We start from the raw sequence: 21,291 nt of genomic DNA, 5'->3' as shown, positions 1-21,291 counted from the left end.
AGTTAACCATCACAAGAAAATTAAATGAATGGTAATTTTTTTATATTTTATGAATAGCTGTTGAAGTAAAGACAATACTAAGTTATTAAGTAAGAATTCTTAAGCATTAATGAAGTTTATAATAAAATAAATCAATGCCCAGAAAGGTTATATTTCATGATGTACATATTTTTAAAATAATGGTCTCAAGATAATTGTTTACTTATGAATGTTGATATATATAAATTCACCGGCAATTTTGAAATTCTAGAAATTCTCGCGACATGGAATTTTTCCAAATTAGACAGAGTTCGATCATGAAACACCACGTCAAACACCGAAGAGGATATCCTACTAATGATATTTAGCAACTAAACCACAATTAGTGATAAGTCCGCTTCCCTTTAACAGCAAGCGTCACTGAAAATGCAATGATCAATCGGATTAGATATCATATTATCTTGGAAATTCACAACTTTGAATACACTTTCCGAATCGGTCGCCAAACTTGAGCACAATTACAAAAATCTCTCTGCATCATTTATTCTTTCCTTCCCCCACACTCTTGTTTAAATTTCCTATACATTTCTATACAATGACAAAACACATCGCTTGCCGGAGCTCAAGAAGACGAGGACGAGGACGAGGACGCCAGCGATGCCGACGACGGGTTGAAGGCGGCCTGCTCCCCGCAGCTGAGCACCTCGTGCGGCCCGGCCTCCTCGCGGCCGACGCCCATCAGGTCGAGGTAGTATTGGTAGTGGGAGATCATGTTGTTCATGTGCTCGTCGTCGCCCTTGCCGCAGACGTCCTCCCCGTAGAGGATGTTCATGGTGGCGCCGAACCCGGGGGCCCGCTTGGCCAGGGTGTCGTTCCGGGTGGGCTTCCAGTTGCCGACGAACACGTCGTGGGCCGAGGGCTGGTGCTTCTTGTCCGGCGTCATCCACCGCCAGATCGCCGCCTGGAAGGCCAGCGTGGCGTTGTTCTCGATGTACTCCGGGTGGCTCAGCAGGTCCACCTTCAGGGCCTTCCCCGTTTTTCCATAGTTGTAGTTCCTAACACATACGGCATAATCAGGCAAGAAGAGACTCAGCTCAACGCCAAATCAAATTTTCCAGGAACAATTACAGAAGTTAAAAGTGGAATTGAAGATCGACATGACATCTTAGCGATTGTCAATACACGTCAAATACAAATGCTCGTATGAAGGCAACTAATTATGTAAAATTGGTACTTTGATGACCAATATGATCTCTAGAAGTCAAATTATATGTAAAATCTTCTCAAAATATAGAGATTTCAAATTTAGATTAGTCTCATTTTTTATATTTCCTAAATAACCCTGGCTTTTTTCTCTCACACCCATTCAATGAAAACCATCCACTTTCTTTATCTCTTCTTGCTATTGGACTTTCCGAACTTTCTTATTCCTACCTATTTCATACATAATTACTCATTTTCTTTCAAAGCATAATTACCTAATTATGTGCACCCGCATAGCGCGTGCCTTAACCCTAGTATCACATCAACTAATGATCTAATCGATAGGATCTACACTATCACGTTAGTCCTATGGCGCTATCGGTTAACATTAGAAATCTCCAAAGATTCTAACAAATTTACAAGTTAATTAAGATTGGTATTATGTCTTAAAAATTTTGGGATCGTAAGATTAAATGATGTTAATCTAAAACGAGACTTTACCAACCGATTCAGCTCGCCCGTCGTTTAGCGGGCTTCATCTCTCCATTCAAGCCTGTCGTGAGCTAACAACCACTTGCGAAAAAAGGTGATAGGTCCAATTTCAGGCTTGAACTGCTAAACGATCGCCTCTATTTTCGACATCTTTCATCTCGAACTTAAGTATATTAAGAGGTGTACGATGAACCATGTGAATATGGCAATTACCAGTAAATGGGGATGGCGCCACGGCCGTAATATTCAACACCAGCAGTGCAAGGGTACGTGTACTTGTAGTAATCATCGCAGTAGGATTGGCTCGGGCTCATCTCCTTGTTGTAGCAAAGCCCCCATGCCAGTGGCCCTCCCGTCGCTACTCCATACCCACCTGAATTTCAAGGACGAAAATCAAGATCATAAGACGTTTTGCTTACAAGTAAAGTGATTGATGTATGAAGTTCGGAATCGGGTTTTGCTCACAAGATGTTTTGCTCCCGACGTGGCCGAGGAATGCGGAGACCTCCTTCATCCCCGTGAGCTTCCCGCCGGTGGTCCCGAACCCGTGGGGCTGGTACTCCGCGGCAGCCGTGATGAACGAGTGGTAATCCCAGAAGCCGGCCGCGTGGGCCACGGGTGAGTTCCTCTTGGAGAAGAGGTTCTCGAACTGGTACGCCTGGAAGTAGTCGGAGATGGTGCTGTTGCAGCAGTACGGCGACAGCCCCTTACACTCCCACCCCTTGCTGCACACCTTCTTCCCCTTCACCATCTTCACCACCGGCTTCACCGCCGCCGCGTCGTCGTCCCCGAACACGACGAGGGGCGACAGCAGCAGCAACGCCACGAGAAGCGACCACTTGATGCCCTCCATTTCTCTTGCGAAAGCTGACCAGAGGAATGCGAATGTGAATGAGATGAAGAGATGTTTGGTGGGTCTGGCTTTATAGAAGGAAGTGAGTATGAATTGTGGGGAGAGAGCGAAAGAGATGGAAAGTGAGGGTGTAGCTGAAGGGAGGAAGATGGTGGAGAGTCTCTTCATGGGGGCTTGAGTTGGTGCGAAGCAAATTGAATCGAGTAGGTCTTGGTTCTTTTTCGCAAATGCTTGGAGTGCAAGGTAAGTTAGCCATTGAAGGCAAAGCAGCCAAAGCAGAGCTGCTTTCAGCTTCAAGGTAGGATGCAGAAGAAAAGGAAAATAAATAATTACACAAATGGTCCGTAAACTTCGGTCCAATGTGAAATTTTGACCCTAAACTTTGGTCCGGATGTGCAATATAGTCCCTTAACTTTTAATTTATTCAATTTGGTCCTTAAAATTTAACTCGATATGCAACGTGATTTCCGAACTTTTAATTTTTTCAATGTGATCCCTAAAATTTTGGTACATATTCAATATGGTCCCTGAACTATATAAAATGTTCGATGTTATCTATCCATTAATTCAAGTTCAGGGACAACATTCAATATTTTCAAATAGTTTAGCGACTAGACATTACCAAAATTCTGACATTGCACATTGAATAAATAAAAAATTCATAAATTATATTGTATATTTGATTAAAGTTCGGGGATCATTTGTGTCATTTTCCCTAAGCATCAGGACCTGCAGATTCGTTTCTCATTTGGGCTTCGTTTCGGGTTGAGATTGACGTCGGGCCAGATAAGCCCAATATCGGCCTGGTTCTCGTACATGGACAGAGCAAATCTTACTTGGGCCGGGTCGTTGGAATGTGGTGGACTTTCCGGTTCTGATGATGATGTGACCTCAACCTCTGCATTCAATTTATATGGTCCCTCCTCTGCCTAGGAAAGGACGGGGGAACAGAGATAGGTAGGAGTGAGTCACGGTCTTAAACGTTGTGGGTATTATGTTATTTTGATCAAAAAGACATTTTCAATCAATCATGTTCCATGATCTCAACCCCCCTCGCCCTCTCTCTCTCTCGGCAACTTGCAACTTTAGCCGCGGCTTATGTAGGCGAATCCATGGAGGGTCATCGTCGACTCGGATTCTGGGGCTCGTGTGACCTTGAATCCAAAGTCGCGCGGATTCACAAGCTGAGATCTCGGTGGCAAGACGGAGTGGCCGCGACCCTCCCGCCTTCTATATAGCTTTTCAGGTGAACTTCAATTTGCGCTCGCTTGGGTTCCCATTGGCAGCCTTTTAGAGAGTGAGAAGGGGCAGGTTAGGGTTAGGGGCGTGGTAGAGACATTACGGGGAGAAAATGACAATCTCGTCAATGAAACTATGATTCAAAAACGACATCGAGATTAATCTTTTCGTTACGCGTCGACCTTTCGATAATGCCACGTCAGAAAGCTTGGACATAGGAAAAAAAACACGACTTGTCCCTCTAATTTGGAGGTAAATTCTTTTGGCGTGTACAATACTTTTGGGCCCAAATTCGTATGGGCCAATTTAGATTCTAATTCTAGGCAATCCAATGCGCTGAAACTTTACATGCCTACCGACATGTTGGCCGGCGACGGTGGTCGATCCCCACAAACTTTCCGACACGTTCTCGCATCAAATCCACTTGGCAGTCCCTTTCCATTCCAACACATCGCATCAAGCGAAAAGCCCCACTCCCACTTCTCCGTATGTCCATCTCTAGCGTGAGGACGCGAGTATCCTCGTACCGCGAACGGATTTACGTGTGAAAGCACGACCAATCGTGGCGTCATGGGGACGAGGGGGAGCTTTTCGTTGTAGGGGGTCCGGGAGATTTGCGGCCGGAAATTGTTCACGTGTGATCGGTACGAGCCTCGACGTGACGCGCGGTCGATGTCGTACCAACGGCGGTCAAGCAAAAGTCATGTGATTCATGAACCTAAAGGGGTTGGAAATCTGACCGACGCGTCACGAGGCCGAAAGCTTCCTAGGAAGCCGGAGAACGAGCCCCGGGGGGGCGTCTTATGAGTTGGAACATCAAGTCAACCTTCCCAGCAGTACGGCATATCGCAGCTTCGCAATTGACCGCACTACGCATAGTCCAGCTCTGCAATTCGGCCTTCAGAGATCCTCTAGGACGATAATCGTCGCATGCTTGAATTCCTGACACAAACACCCCGACTCCACTCTCGCGAACCAGTCGTATCATTCTTTCCGCATCTCTCGCACTTACCCCCGACGCGACACCACGAGAATCTTCGCTTTTACCACTATCACGAACCCGGTCGTATCAACTTTCCCGTCGATGGAAATTAAGGTTCTGTTAAAATCAAGATCAACGGCAATTACGGGTTTCTTTTTCGCTTGCTCTTAAGTTTCTGTGGGGGTATGTTTATAGTCAATGGAGAAGAATATGATATTGTTGCTTGGGCCATCCTTTCCACGAACCCAATGCTTTAATTATTGGGAGGGCAAAACCGGAATTAACGCGTCTGAACAGTCAGCTCTTATCAATTGCTACTTTATCAGTTCAAGCGCGCGTGTGAACTGGGAAAATTTTAAGCAAAATCGGATTCTGAATGACGAGATAGGTGCGCCCCCACGAAGATTTGGGGACGCTTAGAAATCCGGTTACATTGTAAAATGGGATAATGACACAAACAGTTCCTGAATTTTGACCCAACGTGCAATTTGATCCCTGAACTTTTAATTTGTTCAATGTAGTCCCTGAACTTTGGCCTGATGTTCAATTTGGTCCTTGGACTTTTAATCTGTTCAATGTGGTCCCTGAACTTTTAGCACATATTCAATTTAGTCCCTGAACTATATGAAAATGTTCAATATAGTCCTTGTACTTGAATTAATAGAAGGACTACATTGAACATTTTCAAATAGTTCAGGGACTAAATTGAACACATACTAAAAGTTCAGGGATCACATTGAACAAATTAAAAGTTCAAGAACCAAATTGAATATCAGACTAAAGTTCAGGGACTACATTGAATAAATTAAAAGTTCATGGACCAAATTGCACATTGGGTCAAAGTTCAGGGACTGTTTGTGTCATTTTCTCTTGTAAAATCTTAAAACTAGTAGGTTCTGCTGGGGAGGCCAACCGTGTAGTGAATTGGATCGCTAAAGCCCGACATCTTAAGACTTTGTATTCACAGTTCGTACGTATGATCCGAATCGTTATTTTCTTCTATATAAAGCTAAACATTTCAATCGAGTCAAATTTTTTTTGTTGGTCTGTAATGAAGTCAATTGAGTCATTGCATTTTTCAAAAACCGCAACTGTGCCCTCTCGATGAACGGTTCCTAAACTTACCTACACGTAGTTTCAAAATTGGTTACGCGGCGGTATCCTTAAATTGCACTCCTACCGTAACTTTTTTCGGTTCAGGACTCAACCGAACCGATTAAAAAAGGCGTGGACCCGGATTGCTCTTTGGGTAAAGGCTCGTGACTCTCGATCGTACCGATTAAAATGTTCCTCAGACCTCGATTGCATTCGCGATACGATTTCCCCGGACACCATCTGCCGGTAAAAACCACCATGGAATCTTGTGCCACATTAACAGGTACATTGATCCGTTGGGATGACACTGCATACTGTATACTGTATGGTACTACTCTCCTGTACATACTATAAAGGTGAAATTCCATCGGAAGCCATGATCGGAGATCTTCATGTTTTAGGCAAAGTCGTTTCCCCAGGCGATTCTTGTCCGCAACACTTGGCCTATAATTAAAAAAATAAAAACATCAACTTTAGGTCGAAGGATAATTCAGGCCGAAACTTTTTTTTGTCCCCTAAAAAGGCACTAATTGTAGGTCGAGTGACAATTCTGGCCCCAACTTTTTTTTGTTTCATAAAAAAATACCAACTTTCACTTAAATTCCAAATCTTGCCTCTGTTGACTTAGAACCATTGATTATCCAACTTGACAATTTCACCTTAGCAATAAATCCACGTGGTTTGTTGACTGGATTAAAAATACTATTCATTGTCTTATTCTCTAGCCGCAGCTTAAAAAATAACGGTGAAACTGTTCGTCTCCTTCACTTCACCAGCGAGTCGAAAATATCTCCAAATTGAATTTATCTTGCCAGACTTCGTCGTTTTGTCGTAATCTGAAGCTGTAGACCACCGTCCGTATGAAAGAGATTCGCCAAGCTCACCGCCATAACTTTTTTTCTTAAATAAGGGTGACTTCGGATAGAAAGTCAACGGGGGGCCAAGATTTGGGATCAGGATGAAAGTTTGTGATTTTTTGTAAGATAAAAAAAAGTGAGGGCCAGAATTGTCACTCAACCTAAAGTTGATACTTTTTATGAGACAAAAAAAAAATTCGAACCAGAATTGTTACTCGATCTAAAATTTGTTGCTTTTTTTTTTTTTTGAATTAACCCACACTTTACATGTTGCTCCGTTCCCCTCCCCCCCATGGGAAAGAGCATTCCTGGTTCGCTTCTTTAGAAATCGGCACGCCCCCGGGGGGGGGGGGGGGACCGATCGGGTGCTCCGCCGCCCACGCTTAGCTCGCGAGCGGTCAACGCAGGCGACCGCGGCGGCGAACGGGCGAGCGAGGGCCGTCGATTCGCGCTGGACGCACGATGGACGGTGGCGCACCGGATGACTCCCCCCCCCCCTTCCCTTCCCAATCTTGCACTGTTAAGGCGAACTGTTGGAGCTTATCGTTTTGCAGTTGAGACCATAAAGGGTAAGAAAGACAGGCAAACAAAGCCCCACGAACATCATTGTAGAACAGCGATTCAACAAACGAACGCGACGAGGTCAGTCTCTCTCTCTCTCTCTCTCTATCTCTCGGAGTGAGTTTCGCTCTTTCCATCGATTTTTCTTGGGGGGGGCCTAAGCGCCGATCAGCTGCTTCCGCGACGATGATCTTCATCGCGGCAGCGGCAGCGGCAGCTCCGATTCCCCTTTCCCTTTCCGCATTTGCGCCGAGGATCCCGCGCGAAATCGGGTGGTCGGTGATCCCCTTTTCTTGCTTTTTGCTTCGATTTTCCCGTTCCGGGTCCTGTTTTCTCGCTGCTGATGGAGTTTGGTTTTCGTTCAGGGATCGTTGCGGTCGAGGGCTTTGAGAAGTTTGTTTCTTTTAAGCGAAGTGGAGGGAGAGAGCGCGCTTTGAGTCGTCGATGGAGAACAGTGCGCAGGGGATGCTCGTGGGCCCTGAGATTCATGGGTTCCACACTTTGCATGGTAAGCGCGTCTGCTCGTTGTGCAAAGTCTTTTGTGTTTGTAGTTGCCAGCTTTTTGTTTGATTGCTTGTGTGTTTGGGTATGTAAGAGAGAACCAGAAGAGAGCTTTTTCAGCGATTTCTCTGGTTAAGCAAAAAATGAAGGGTTGATGTTAGGATTTGGTGTGCTTGTGTAAGATATCGGTGGAAATTTCGCCGGTGGAGAGCTTCTTTTAATTGGCGTCGCTGCTTTGTTTGACTGGCTTCTTTTTAGAGCTATGAAGTTTCGACTTGAGTGCGATGCCATATCGAATAAAGGATAAAGATTCCAAGAAGCTGTGATTCGATTATAAGAAGTGACAGTTTGCTTTAGAATGTGAAGTTAATGAGAGATGGTGTCAAGTTAACTGGATTTGTAAAGCCCTAGTCAGTGTGGTGAGATGCAGCAATTTCAGAATGCAACGTTCAAGAATAAGCAACTAACAGTGGTTGTGATGGTCAGTATCTGGGACTAATATTGCAAAGATTATAGACCTTAGGAGCATGAAAAGGCCATAGTGAATATATCCAATCGGTTCAAGTGTTTTACTCGTGTTGTTGGAATTTAGACTTGCATGATTGAGCTCTTGTAATCCCATCTGCAGTGTTCTCATTGTCACAAGGCTGAGTGCTGCTTAAATGATCATTCCTGAGAGATGGTGTGAATTACCTCGAAATTTCCTACTGTTTGGCATGCCTATTTTCCTAAGATTTTTCTACATGGGCAGATTTGGAAGTTGACAACATCTGGGAGGAAGCCAGGACAAGATGGCTTCGGCCGAATGAAATCCACGCTATGCTTTGTAATCACAAGTACTTCAGCATAAATGTCAAGCCAGTAAACCTGCCCATGAGTAATCAACCTGTCTTATTTCTTTAGTAGTATTAAATTGAGTTTCCTGTTGACTGTGGGCTACTTTTCTTTTTTTTTTCCGAACATCGCAATGTACACTATCTTTGCTTATATATAAGATCACCTCGCACACCCCCCGTACGGATCTTCTTCAATTTATAAACTGCCAATTCCATGATCTGGTGTGAGTTAGCTCTTATAACCCTTCAGAAGTTTTTTCCAGATGCGTGTGCATTTCTTGTAAGTCCCGCAAAATGTTGAAACACATGACTGGGAAATAGTGTCCTAGTTATAGACAGATGATGCGACTCAGGTTCTTTCAAGTTATACTTTCGGTTATGCAGGTGTAACCAACACCAAGGGTCAACTTCCCTTGCTATATGTATTCTCCCTACATAGCATTATATTTACCCAAAGAAAGAAGAATTCCAAGCAAGATGGAGAAGTATATATTGTCTTTGGCTTCATTGGAATTTGCAGTTTCACCAGTTTCTCATAGATCATGTTCTCCTTGTTATGTAACAGGTGGAACCATTATATTATTTGACCGTAAAATGCTTAGGAACTTCAGGAAAGATGGTCACAACTGGAAGAAGAAAAAAGATGGGAAGACTGTTAAAGAGGCTCATGAACATCTAAAGGTATGTCTTCTTTTTTATTTTTCTCAAGTATAGGCAACTTCATTGCAAGTGCTGCTCTCTTGAGTCCGTAGATGTTAAATTTATGTTGGACTTGGCTGTTATGAAAATAAGGCTTTGAATACTATCTGAGGGGAGCCAAACAAACATATTCGGAAAGCCTTAGATGATTTGAAAATAGATAGATGAAGCAGATCTAAGGACATGAAAATGATTTTCTTGAAGACACTGTTGTTTTTTATTGTGGTTAACTTATCCCTTATTACACTGCTTTTACATTTCATTTCCAGGTTGGTAATGAAGAAAGGATCCATGTGTATTATGCACACGGTGAAGATAATCCGACGTTCGTTCGTAGGTGTTACTGGCTGCTTGATAAGTATGTATTTTCCTGGTATTTTTAGATCAACAATCTACATGCTCTACTCCTATATCTGTTTGTAAAATATAGTAGGATGATTTGCTCTCTCTTTTATAAATTGAAATGATATACACCTAATCGGGTATGAACTAACCATTGGTGTTTTGCCTTTTCTTTTCAGGACGTTAGAACATATAGTCCTTGTTCATTATCGCGAGACACAAGAGGTTGGTTTTTCATATCTCATTAGTGATATTGGCTCTGTTGAATGTTCTTCTTAGTCATCACTTAGTCAGGTATCTTCAACAATGCACTGTATTCTGTATCACGGTGAGCATAGAGAGATCTTGACTGCAGGACCCCTGCAGAAACTCCTTAGACATTAAGACTTTTTAACAAGGGCTCATATCTTGGGGTTTGGGTTGGTAAAATCATCCTCTGTAAAGTTTTTAATGAAAGGGATATGTGTTAGTGAGGCTTATCTTTTCTTGTAACTTGCAGCTTTACCTTCATTGTAGACTTGCTTATTTTGTGTTTCTCTTACTTCATATTCTAAAAGAACCTGTGTCGTGCTGCCAAGAGTGGAGATCAAGCTCTCACTCACATGATGGCTTCCCTATATGGATGAGTGTTATGAGTACAGGCAACATCAAAATTAACAGGGCAAGGGCATATGTAGAAACTGTGAGAAAACTGCGAGAAAACATTTTTACCGGAGTTCCATTTGGTTCCGTAGCTTTGGTCCCCCTTTCTCTTAATTGGAACTTAGATTTTCTATAGTCACGACCATGTGACTATAGCCATGGTTAGCAGAGATGTTACCTAAAGGAAAGGCAAATTGATAGTGTGTGAGCTATTTATTTGTCATCAAGCTTGCTCTTCTTATTGAAATTTTTCAAAGTCATCCCATTAGAAATGCTTATTCATTATCCCCCTGAAAGCAGCACTATGTTCTAATCTTGCATTGGTCTTTGTTGAATTGTTATCCAGTCACAGGGTTCTCCTGCAACACCTGTAAATTCACATTCTAGCTCAGTCTCTGATCCTTCTGATCCTTCTGCTCCTTGCGTTTTGTCTGAAGAACTTGATACTGGGGCTAATCAAGCTTATTACTCTGCAGAAAAAGAACATGCAGGTGACTACCCTCAAAGTTACTTAATTTGAAACATGTGGACTTTAAGCTGTGTCATCTGTCCCATTCTGTTTGACAGTGCAATAGAGAATTATAGAATGTCAAAGTGAAGGGACTACATATCCATTGAAGAAAGAGTAATCAGGATTTTTGGATTGTTCTTCCTTTGTACTCGATGAGTGGTCATAGTGGTTAATTACTTCGTGCCAGCAAAGAATATAGACTACTCTATCGCTCATGCTCCTATTTGTTGCTGCATATTCAACAGAGCCTGGCGATACTTTGACTGTCAGAAATCATGAAATGAGGATTCTCGAGATTAACACTCTTGAATGGGATGAGCTGGTGATAGATGATCCAAATAACTTAAGTGCATCTAAAGAAGGTAACTGACTGGACCTTTCTAATTAAATGTAGTGGCATAATGTTTTGCGGTTTGGAAATTACTGACAGTTCTGATTTCTGCTATAGTTCCAGGCAGAATTTCGTGCTTTGAACCACCAAATACGGCAGAGTCTGTTACTATCAATAATGTAAGCCTCCATAAGAGCTGCTTCTTGTTGGAATTGCCGTAACAGCATCAAGATTCTTTTTTTCTTAACGAATACATGCTAAGTATGTTTTTTTACTTTTTTTCAAATGGGTTAAAAAATGGAACACGCCAATTTGAGGCATGAATTCATTATAGTAGAAAAACTCTTGATTTCTTTATCTTGTTGAACAATAAGAGGGACTCCAAAAAATGATGTCATGATTTATTGATTCTGAAAAACTTTAGTTGCTTGTCTCGTTGTTTTTTTGTTAGCACCTCTACTTCTTTTGATGTCACCCCTTATTCACCTTTGCAGGGTGTCCTATCACCAGAAGTATGTCCTCCTGGTAAGCTAAACGGAGCAGTTTCTACTATGGGAATTCAGGCAAATTCAAATCCGTCAAGAAGTGATTATTTGCCAGTTAGCAGTCCAGGCTTCTTTGGAAATGACGGTTTGCAAAGTCAGGATAGTTTTGGAAGGTGGATGAACTACATCATGACTGGAACACCGGACTCAGCACATGATGCAGCACTTGAATCTTCAATTCCTTACTTTGGACTTTCATCTGTAGCAATGAATGATCTACCCTCCTCTCCTGAGATAATATTTAGCATCACTGATGTTGCACCTGCATGGGCCTTTTCAACTGAGAAAACAAAGGTTTTTTATTTTATTTCGCTGCGATATTTCATATTTTAACTCAGTTTATGCATAAAGTGCTGCTCTTCCTCTAAAACTGAATAAGTTAGTTTTTATATGTAGCAGACTCCCCTTAAGTGTGAAAGATGGAAGTATTAGGATGATTGATGCAGTCGTAATTCATCTCATGCAAATTAACTGCAACTGTTAGTGGTGGTTGTGTATTTATGAATATGCAATTATTCGTAATCCATCTCATTTAAAGTAACAAAGTTAGGAGCTAATGTAAATCATTACTTTTCTGCTTGACGGGTTTAATGGTCTTGTGAAGTAGACTTGAGCTTATATAGTTCGGGCCATGATTGCCAGTTGCCTTAATAGTGTCAAGGATCTGATTCACTTTGTCTCAGCAACGTCCTAAGACGGAAGACATGAGGCAAGGGCACCAACTAGTTTATGGGAATAGCGGATCGCTTTCATTTAAACAAATGAGCACATAGTAGAATTAAAAAACCTGGAAAACTGTGGTTTCTACATATTGCAAGAACGAGCGGCAGATCATTCAAGGAGGTAGTACTTGGTGAAAATTCTAGTAACTTGTGGAAAGTTCTGTTTCCTTGATTAAAGCAATATGCCTGATTCTCCACTCGCTTAAAGAGCATAGTAGAGTGTCCTACAAATATAGGACATCAGTTCTTCATTCATGCGATTTATTGAACTGGCTAAGAATATTGATTTTTTCCCCTTCTAACGTATAAGATATGGAATTTTTAGTTTCCTTTATTTTGCCACCTGTAATTTCCTTTTTATTTGTTAGAGATACCTAAAGGTAATTACTTATGTCACACAATTATTTGGCCATGTGGCCCACATGTTAGTGTTGCATCATACAATTGTTTGCATGAAATGCTCGATTGATTGTTTAAGCTCATGTGCTTGTCCTAACAGATACTAATTACTGGCTTCTTCCATGAGGGATATCTTCAACATTCCAAATCCAACATGTTTTGTATCTGTGGCGATCTCTGTGTTCCTGCCGAACTTGTTCAAGTTGGAGTTTACCGCTGTTTGGTATCACCACATACTCCTGGATTTGTGAATCTATATATGAGTTTTGATGGTCATAAACCTATCAGCCACGTAATCCACTTTGAGTATCGGACTCCTCCATTACGTGATCCCGTGCCTTCTAATGAAGACAAATCAGAGTGGGAGAGGCTCCAATTTCAAATGAGACTTGCTTTTCTACTGTTTTCTACTTCTAAATATCTTGATATTGCATCCTCTAAGGCCTCTCCAACTGTCCAAAAAGAAGCAAAGAAGTTTGTCCAGAAAACTTTGAACATCTCCAAAGACTGGGCTTATATATTAAGCTCAGTTGAAGATGATAAGATGTCAGTTCCGCAAGCTAAATCCAATTTGTTCGAACTTATGTTGAAGAACAGACTGAAGGATTGGATATTGGAAAGAGTAATTGCTGGTGGTAAACTGACTGAGTATGATATGCATGGTCAAGGTGTTATACATCTATGTGCAATTCTGGAATACACATGGGCTATTAATCTGTTTGCATTGTCGCCATTGTCATTGGACTTTCGGGACAAGTATGGTTGGACAGCTCTTCATTGGGCAGCACATAATGGGAGGTAAGTCATTGTGATTGAGTGTTATGGTATTATAGTTAGGACATTAGTCTGCCACGTCAACCATTTGTGGTTTTTCCTGCTTAATTATGATAAAAATGTACTAGGTTGTTTCTCTTAATTTTAATTGCTTTTATTAGGACATTTAGAGATCAGCAAGTATGTCTTGAATTCTCAATTAATTTAAGGCTCTTGATTGTGAGTTGGTCCAAGAACAATCTTTGTGAAGTTATATTATTTTGTCAAATCTTATTTCATCCTGCGAAGTTCCATGTAACAGTGAGAAAATGGTTGCAATGTTGTTGTCTGCTGGGGCAAAGCCGAATTTGGTCACCGACCCTACTTCAGAAAATCCTGCTGGATGGACTGCTGCTGATCTCGCAACAAAAAAGGGTTATGAAGGCTTAGCTGCTTATCTTGCAGAGAAAGCTCTTGTACAGCACTTTGAGGATATGAGCATAGCTGGAAATATCAGTGGTTCATTACATACTAGGACAAATGACACAGTTAACACTGAGAACCTCAGTGATGACGAATTGTATTTGAAGGACACTTTAGCAGCCTATCGAACAGCTGCAGATGCAGCTGCACGTATACAGAATGCATTCCGGGAGCATTCCTTGAAAGTAAGAACTCTAGAAGTCGAGTCTTTGAACCCCGAGGATGAAGCGCGCAATATTGTTGCAGCCATGAAGATACAGCATGCATTCCGCAAGTTTGAGTCTCGGAAGAAATTGGCCGCTGCTGCCCGAATTCAGTATAGGTTCCGCACATGGAAGATGCGTAAAGACTTTCTTAATATGCGTAGACAAGTTATCAAAATTCAGGTGAGCATTTCCCTTTTTACGGTCACTAATTCAGTGGTTAGTGATAAACCAGTCTAAACCATGTTGTCGATGTGCATCATACAGGCTGTTTTCCGAGGCTATCAAGTGCGGAGGCAGTATCGAAAAATTATCTGGTCAGTGGGAGTTCTCGAAAAGGCAATTTTACGCTGGCGGTTAAAGAGGAGAGGTTTCCGTGGGCTTCATGTTGAACCCGTACAAGAAAATGTAGACCAGAGACAAGAAAGTGATGCAGAGGAGGACTTCTTCCGAACAAGCCGAAGACAAGCTGAAGAGCGTCTCGAGCAATCAGTAGTAAAGGTCCAAGCCATGTTCCGCTCAAGGAAAGCACAAGAAGACTATCGCAGGATGAAGCTGGCGCACAGTGCAGCACAGGTAGGTTTTGTGATATTATCAATGTCTAAATCCATCTTCGTATAATTGACAACTGTGCTTTGTTTATGCAGCTAGAATTTCAAGAATTGTTCGATGATAATGTTTACATGGAGAGGTGAAGCGGGCTTCATGAGATCTCTTGTCTTTTAAGGACGGAACTGCTATCTGTAGCCCCAAGTTAGCACATAAAATGTTAAAAGGGTTAGTTTATCTTCTGTAGACTTCGCCTGTAAATGCTTAGCCGAACGTAGATATTACTTGCATTGATCCTTTCAAAATGTTTTAAAAATGGAAGGGCTCGTGGTTTTTGTGTTAATATCTGTCGAGAAGTGTGGATACTCTTTGGATTTGAGTAGGTGAAGAAAGCAGCTACAGCCGATCAATGTTCTATCATTCACAGTGCCATGCATCCGAAGTCCGAATGTCACTACCATCCTTCCACGTGAGGCCGTGACTGTATTTCTCGCTGAATTTAGCAATTTAAAAGTGAAGACCTCTTCCTCGCCAATGGCGAAGTTCCATCGAACATGGGGTATGGCATTGGAACTGGCATATGGTATAGTGATTTTATTGTGGAGAACTAGAAGTGTGAGTCTTGCAAATGATCCATGGGAGAGAGGGCAAGAAATTCCTTCTTCGACTCTGGCAAATCTCTTCTTTGCGCGGTTAATGGTATATACACAACCGCATCCATCTACAGTGGCGTAACCTTTACAAACGAATGAAAATGCTTTGACTTCATTTTCCCTATATGCCAGTTCCTTGGCCTTTGCTAAAATGCTTCACTAGGTCTGTCACTTGAAATAAATGAGTCAACTGGATCATCAACACCCACAGGGAATGCGGCCCTGTGATGAGAGAATTAGGTAGGGTGAGGAGGTTTACTTTCAGGCATGAAATATTTTACTTTCACGCAATGAAAAGAGGCAAGAGTAAAAGTACGAAAGAAAGAGAAGACTTATTAGGCTCGTTCGTTTGGCGGAAAATATTCTCCTTTTGGAAAATATTTTTCCGGAAGTCATTTTCCTGAAAAATGTTTTCCTTGAACACAATTTTCCGGAAGTCATTTTCCTGAAAAATGCTTTCCTGAAACACAATTTTCTGGTGTTCGGCTAAAATCTGAAAAAGTTTCGGAAAATATTTTCTGGTGTTCGGCGACCGCCAATTTGGCGGCGGCGATCGGCAACCGGCGGTGATCGGTGGCGGGGGGCGACGATCGGCAACCGGCGGCGGCGGGCGGCGATCGGCGGTGACCAACGACCGACGGCCGGCGGCAATGACTGACGGCCGGCGGCAATGACCGACGACCAATGGCCGGCGACCGGCAGTGGCCGACGATCGGCGGTGGCCGACGACCGACGGCCGGCGACCGGCGGTGGCCGACGATCGGCGGTGGCCGACGACCGACGGTGACCGGCGGTGGCCGACGATCGGCGGTGGCCGACGACCGACGGTGACCGTCGGCAGCGATCGGCGACCAGCGGCCGACGACGGTGACCGGCGATCAACTTCCTCTCCCACGGAAAACATTTTCCCTCCCATGGGCAATTTTCCTCTTTGTAAAAGAGGAAATTATTTTCTTCCAAAGTGAAGGCAAAATTGCCCATGAGAGGGAAAATGTTTTCCGTGGAAAGTTATTTTTCACCCCCCGAACACTGGAAAATCCGGAAAATATTTTCCTGGAAAACATTTTCCGCCAAACGAACGGAGCCTTAGAGTAGGATAAATCCGAAAAGAAAAAACTGAATTCTTAAAATTTGACCTAGCAAAATTCCCAACCAGCTAAAGCTATTATATCTGACATCATCATTTGGAGGATCGAAACCACGCTAAAGTAGCAAGAACAAGGCAGGTGAACAACACGTAATTTTCAACTCCGTGATCCAACAGAGGAGAAAAAACTGCCTTACGCGAGCAACAGCTAGCTCATGATGACGATTTAGTCATTCACAGTTGATTGCAAAACAAAGCACTGTATATCATGCTAAGCAAGGACCCTAAAACCCAGGAGAAAAAGTTAATAAACATCAAAATTCGCTAGAAGAGACTATGAAAATCGCACAATTCCAAAATGTAAAACCAATCCATGTATCATGTGGACTTGCCACCCCTGTTTATCTTTAACTCCGTTGAAAAGAATACTAAAAAAACCTTTTCTACTTTGACTGTAGCTGCTAAGTGCAGCGTGATGGAAAAAGTAATATGCTGAGAGTTCCTCTACTGCCCAAATAAAAAAGGAAAACTCCCTACTTTATATATTGCGAAAGCCACTTAAATCCATCGCCATACCCCATCTTACGGACAATACTACACATGAAAACCTCAATGGGTCGAATGTTGCCATCCGTGAGATTAACCTTCCCCTTGCCGGTTGTGAAGTTGGCCAAACCCAAATGATAGCATAACTCGTCTTCTGAGGCTGCATAAGGGATGTCAATCTTATTTCCTAGCACGAGAAATGGAACATTAGCCAGGGCTTCATCAGAAAGGAGCGCATCCAGCTCCCTCTTTGACTCAGCAAACCTCTCCTTGTCATAGGCATCCACCAGATACACCACAGCGTCCACCTGTTTTTAGTAAGAAAGATTCGTAAAGCCTTCAGCTATCTTTGACATGTGGCATCTTCAGAAAGTGGCAAACAAAACTACATCCAAGATGAGAACTTGAGCCAGCAAGAACTTGGAGATACACACAGTTGATGAACAAGGGCACTGGGCAGAACTTCGGTTAACATAGTGGAAGGGGCAAAAGCTGAATCGTAGGAAATTATGCTTATTCTAGAGTCTGGACTCATGACAATGCCAGAGATAAAGATATGTTCTGAGAAGGAAAGTAATGCCAACAACAAAGAACAATAACCAAATTTTAAAGATGCAAAGACATTCCCTTCCCGCTATTTGCCCCGTGTGGAAAAGGCACCGTCTTTCCCTCCAAAAAAAAAAAAAAGGTAATATGAAAAGGAAAAATTCCATAATGGCGAACAAACACCTCAAACTCTATATTACACTAAATCTTTTCTTAGTACCTCTAGGTATTGCTTTCCAAGTTCCAACTAAAATCACTCATAACAATAAAAACAGTGGGCTTTCAATAGGAACCTTAGGCATGCTCCGCTACTGCTATCATGTGATCGAGTCGCTTCATATTTACTAAACCAGACCAGGATCAAGAAAACCAGAAAATTTACAATCAAATCTACACAAGGTGGACAAAGGTATTGCAAAACAGGTCTGAAGCTGTTGACAGTACTGCAAGATGGAAAGGGCAAGATATGTTGGTGACAACTACAATTCCTGACAAAACCATCTAGTTGTAAGTAACAAGTGTGCCAATCAACTGTAGGCTTATGCTACTGAAACATCTAGACATTGACAAATCATGGAAAAACTCATAGAATTAACACCACAGCCTTGCTTCCTCCCTAGAATGAAACTAGCGTGCCCTATTCAATATCTCGAGAGACAGAAAGAGACAATGTACGGTTAGTTACTAACAGGACACCTCCCATCGAAACTGCAGTAGGTGCCACCACCGAGACTTTCCCCATCATTGTTTGCCTCCCATGAATCAGATAAACATAAGGAAGTCTATCTGGGATTATGAAGGCAGAATCTGTACAGCAAAAATTTGGCAAATGGAGACATGCCTTCTGGCTTCTTATATGGTGACCTACGACCGTTTTCAAAGTGCAAACAAGAAGCACGAGAACTCAACTCCACTAGAAAGCAGCACGGCAGCAACTAGACACGACGACAAATCGAAGGCAGATATGTGCCCCCAATCAAAGATTGAGGACCTAGACGTGTTCCTCGGATTCAGAAAACAAAGAAGAAAACGAGCACGGCCGGATGGATCTGGTCAAAACAGGAAGTCTAAGATGAAAATGCAGAGGCACAACAACCATCAGCATCCTATAAATCTTGAAACGAATTCAGATGCAAATCACCTAACCCCACAAATAGAGTTTTCAAAACCATCGATCATATACTCCAATTGACTGAGCCCATTGAACAGCGAAATGAGCGATCGTCATCACCCATTTCATTCCTTTCATACCTTCGCGTAGTAATCTTTCCAGACCCTCCGAGCAATCTGGTGACCACCCAGATCAAAAGCCTTGAACTTGATCTTCCCAATACTCAGCTCCTCCGACGTCGGATGCTGGGTCGGCTGGTGCTGCACCAATCTCTGAAAAAAAAAAAAACCCGCCAACACAAAAAAGAAATGAAACCCACAAACCCCATTCCGAAATCGTCAGAAACAACTCGGAAAGCCCAAAAAAACAGGGACATTATCACAAACAGTTGGCGCGCGTCCGGATCGACCCGGAACGAGGACGCACCTCGTCCTTCAGCATGTGGAGCAGCGTGGTCTTGCCGGCGTTGTCGAGGCCCAGGAACAGGATCTTGGCCTCCTTCTGCCACAGACCCAGCGACGCGAGGACGCCGTAGAACCAATCGAACAGGAACATCGCCGGCGTTCTTCCTCGGAGGAGGATCCTCCCTCCGTCCGGAGCGTTGAAGTTCGGTTGAAACGGGAGTCGTCGAAAGAATCAATCGGTCGAGGGCGGGGGGAGACGAGAAGAGGAAGATGAGATCTAAATAGGTCCGTTTCGGGAAGCGGCAGCAGGAGATCTTTGGAAAAAAAAATAAAGGGCAAAAAAAAATTAGAGGCACCGAAAGAATGAGTAGCATGCGGATTTGGTTACTCGAATTAGTCAAATTTGCTGGCCCAAAGAAAGTCAAACTTTGCATTTTGTTTGATTCCGTAAGTAGATTCAAATTTTGTTATAGTATAGTCTCTCGTGTTGATGGTTACATCTTGAAAAAAGGGAGGTAGTTGGCATGGCGATCAATGGAACCTTGTTTGTGCTCTACGAAGTCTTGAGTTTGCATCTCTGACTAAGCTTGTGCCGCATTGCCTCGTAGAGAGAGATTAAGTACCGGCGTCGTGGTGAGCTGTAGTGAAGGGCTCGTCGCCCTCGAACTTTTCAAGTCACGGATCGTGCAGGATAGTTTTCAACTTGAGCCGAACATTTCGGAAAGGGCGTAAGATCCTCACGATAACATTCAAAAGAGGTCGCCAGCATTGGGCTTCCCTCTTTGCCATTTCTCTTGTGAAAAAAATAATTATAATGCGATTTTTCTTTCTCTTTTGACATTGATTTTCTTTTGAAAGTCCCATAGCTCCACGGTCCATGTTTTTTTTTCCATCATTAGATTCACCAAAGCAATTCTCAATCGCCCGAGCGTTTTCATCACTTACGTGCCAACGGAAATGTGATTACAGTGCATCAAATCGACAAAAATAAAAATCCCTAAAGCTCACATACGTGTTCATTCTAGCTCGAGAAACTCTTCTCGTCAGCACATCGTACCTTGAATACGTGTCCCGAATCGGGAATCGAACTCGTGATCTCGAGGAAGGCAAAAGGGTTGCTTATAGAAGCCGGGTGGTTAGGTACAAGCTTCGCAGCAGCCGCCCGTTTCGCACGGGCCGTCAAGGCCCACGATCACATCTCTTTGGGCTCAAAGGAAGCCCTGAAGCTCGGGCAATAATATCCTCCACAGGCCCACGAGGCCATTCTCGTCTTTTCACAGCACGGCAGCTAGGGTTTCGGAATAAAACGGCATCACAAGAAGAAACGAAACCCCCACCCTGTCTCTCTCTAGCAGCAGCAGCGGAACCAGGAAGGACGAAGGAACCCTAGCTCGACCTCGGTAAGCCGCACGCCGTCTCTTCTCTTCGATTCGATTCGAGTCGAGTCGAGTCGAGTCGTCGCCGATCGGGTTTTGGGTCGCTGTTTTTGTTGCTGAAGATTTCGATCTTGAAGCTGCGGAATTTGGGTCTGATTCGATTCGTGTTTTGGGCAGAGGGGAGATGGCGAAGTCGAAGAACCACACCGCGCACAACCAGTCCTACAAGGCCCACAAGAACGGCATCAAGAAGCCGAGGAGGCACCGCCACACCTCCACCAAAGGGGTAATCACTGCCTTCCCCTCTCTCTCTGGTTTCTCGTGGTTTTTCGGCTGCTTATAGTTGGTCATTTTGCTGTGGTGGTTTCCAGATGGACCCCAAGTTCCTGAGGAACCAGAGGTACGCCAGGAAGCACAACCAGAAGACGGAAGGTGCATCCGAAGACGAGTAGACTAGCTTTTCTTCCGCACTGAAAAAGATGGCTTCTTTTTGGGGGGGCCGTCGATTACTAGGGGTTTGGTTTTGTTCCAGACATTATGTCAAAGTTTGATTTTTGATTCGTGATCTCCTTCAGTTTTACTGGGTTACATTTTGACTGCTATTGTAGTGACATTACTCTGTTTTTAAGCCATCTATTATCCATATCTGAATCTGGGTCGATGCTCGTGTTGTTTTCCTGATATGCATGATCAGGATTTTGAGCCTTATATTGCTCTCTCTTTGTGTATGCTTGCTGATTGTTGCTTGTCTTCTCTTCATGAGGAGTGGCTTACTAGAATGCTGAAAGTTT

At 43.2% G+C, this 21,291-nt stretch overlaps 4 protein-coding genes and 1 non-coding gene across 9 annotated transcripts; 2 read left to right on the top strand and 3 right to left on the bottom strand.

The window, feature by feature from the left end:
- Positions 1 to 396: 396 nt before the first annotated feature.
- LOC115692000 (chitinase-like protein 2) lies at positions 397 to 2,723 on the bottom strand. The gene is made up of 3 exons (XM_030618753.2): positions 2,140 to 2,723; positions 1,888 to 2,047; positions 397 to 1,034 (listed from the first exon to the last, which is right to left on the bottom strand). Exons 1-3 carry the CDS (start codon positions 2,693 to 2,695, stop codon positions 602 to 604), a joined length of 1,149 nt encoding a protein of 382 aa, XP_030474613.2. The 5' UTR covers positions 2,696 to 2,723; the 3' UTR covers positions 397 to 601.
- A 4,484-nt stretch (positions 2,724 to 7,207) lies between these two features.
- LOC115691987 (calmodulin-binding transcription activator 5) lies at positions 7,208 to 15,120 on the top strand. 3 transcript variants are annotated; one of them, XM_030618739.2, is made up of 14 exons: positions 7,208 to 7,342; positions 7,627 to 7,769; positions 8,514 to 8,639; positions 9,164 to 9,279; positions 9,567 to 9,655; positions 9,819 to 9,864; positions 10,628 to 10,772; positions 11,038 to 11,154; positions 11,241 to 11,302; positions 11,618 to 11,962; positions 12,890 to 13,587; positions 13,865 to 14,411; positions 14,496 to 14,804; positions 14,876 to 15,120. In XM_030618739.2, exons 2-14 carry the CDS (start codon positions 7,706 to 7,708, stop codon positions 14,921 to 14,923), a joined length of 2,712 nt encoding a protein of 903 aa, XP_030474599.1. In that variant the 5' UTR covers positions 7,208 to 7,342; positions 7,627 to 7,705; the 3' UTR covers positions 14,924 to 15,120. The 3 variants fall into 3 exon arrangements, with proteins under 3 accessions (XP_030474599.1, XP_056168165.1, XP_056168166.1); XM_056312190.1 differs by having other exon boundaries at positions 7,310 to 7,536; XM_056312191.1 differs by having other exon boundaries at positions 7,310 to 7,540.
- A 1,748-nt stretch (positions 15,121 to 16,868) lies between these two features.
- LOC115692023 (GTP-binding protein SAR1A-like) lies at positions 16,869 to 19,458 on the bottom strand. The gene is made up of 3 exons (XM_030618777.2): positions 19,147 to 19,458; positions 18,861 to 18,992; positions 16,869 to 17,371 (listed from the first exon to the last, which is right to left on the bottom strand). The coding sequence occupies exons 1-3, from the start codon at positions 19,273 to 19,275 to the stop codon at positions 17,051 to 17,053; spliced, it is 582 nt and encodes a 193-aa protein (XP_030474637.1). The 5' UTR covers positions 19,276 to 19,458; the 3' UTR covers positions 16,869 to 17,050.
- LOC115692027 (small nucleolar RNA snoR83) lies at positions 18,277 to 18,402 on the bottom strand. Its single transcript, XR_004007061.1, has one exon. It is a non-coding gene; the product is annotated as a small nucleolar RNA snoR83 (small nucleolar RNA).
- A 928-nt stretch (positions 19,459 to 20,386) lies between the features above and the next one.
- Positions 20,387 to 21,145, top strand: LOC115691982 (60S ribosomal protein L29-1-like). 3 transcript variants are annotated; one of them, XM_030618732.2, is made up of 3 exons: positions 20,387 to 20,524; positions 20,678 to 20,786; positions 20,872 to 21,145. In XM_030618732.2, exons 2-3 carry the CDS (start codon positions 20,685 to 20,687, stop codon positions 20,950 to 20,952), a joined length of 183 nt encoding a protein of 60 aa, XP_030474592.1. In that variant the 5' UTR covers positions 20,387 to 20,524; positions 20,678 to 20,684; the 3' UTR covers positions 20,953 to 21,145. The 3 variants fall into 3 exon arrangements, with proteins under 3 accessions (XP_030474592.1, XP_056168027.1, XP_056168026.1); XM_056312052.1 differs by having other exon boundaries at positions 20,440 to 20,524; positions 20,638 to 20,786; XM_056312051.1 differs by lacking the exon at positions 20,387 to 20,524 and having other exon boundaries at positions 20,531 to 20,786.
- The last annotated feature ends 146 nt before the right edge of the window (positions 21,146 to 21,291 follow it).

The sequence above is a fragment of the Syzygium oleosum genome, unplaced genomic scaffold (assembly GCF_021117445.2).
Source record: "Syzygium oleosum isolate NSW1041296 unplaced genomic scaffold, Sole_v2.1 Sole_v2.06, whole genome shotgun sequence".
In the NCBI taxonomy this organism is placed as follows: Eukaryota; Viridiplantae; Streptophyta; class Magnoliopsida; order Myrtales; family Myrtaceae; genus Syzygium; species Syzygium oleosum.
This window is presented reverse-complemented; position numbering and strand designations above follow the sequence as displayed.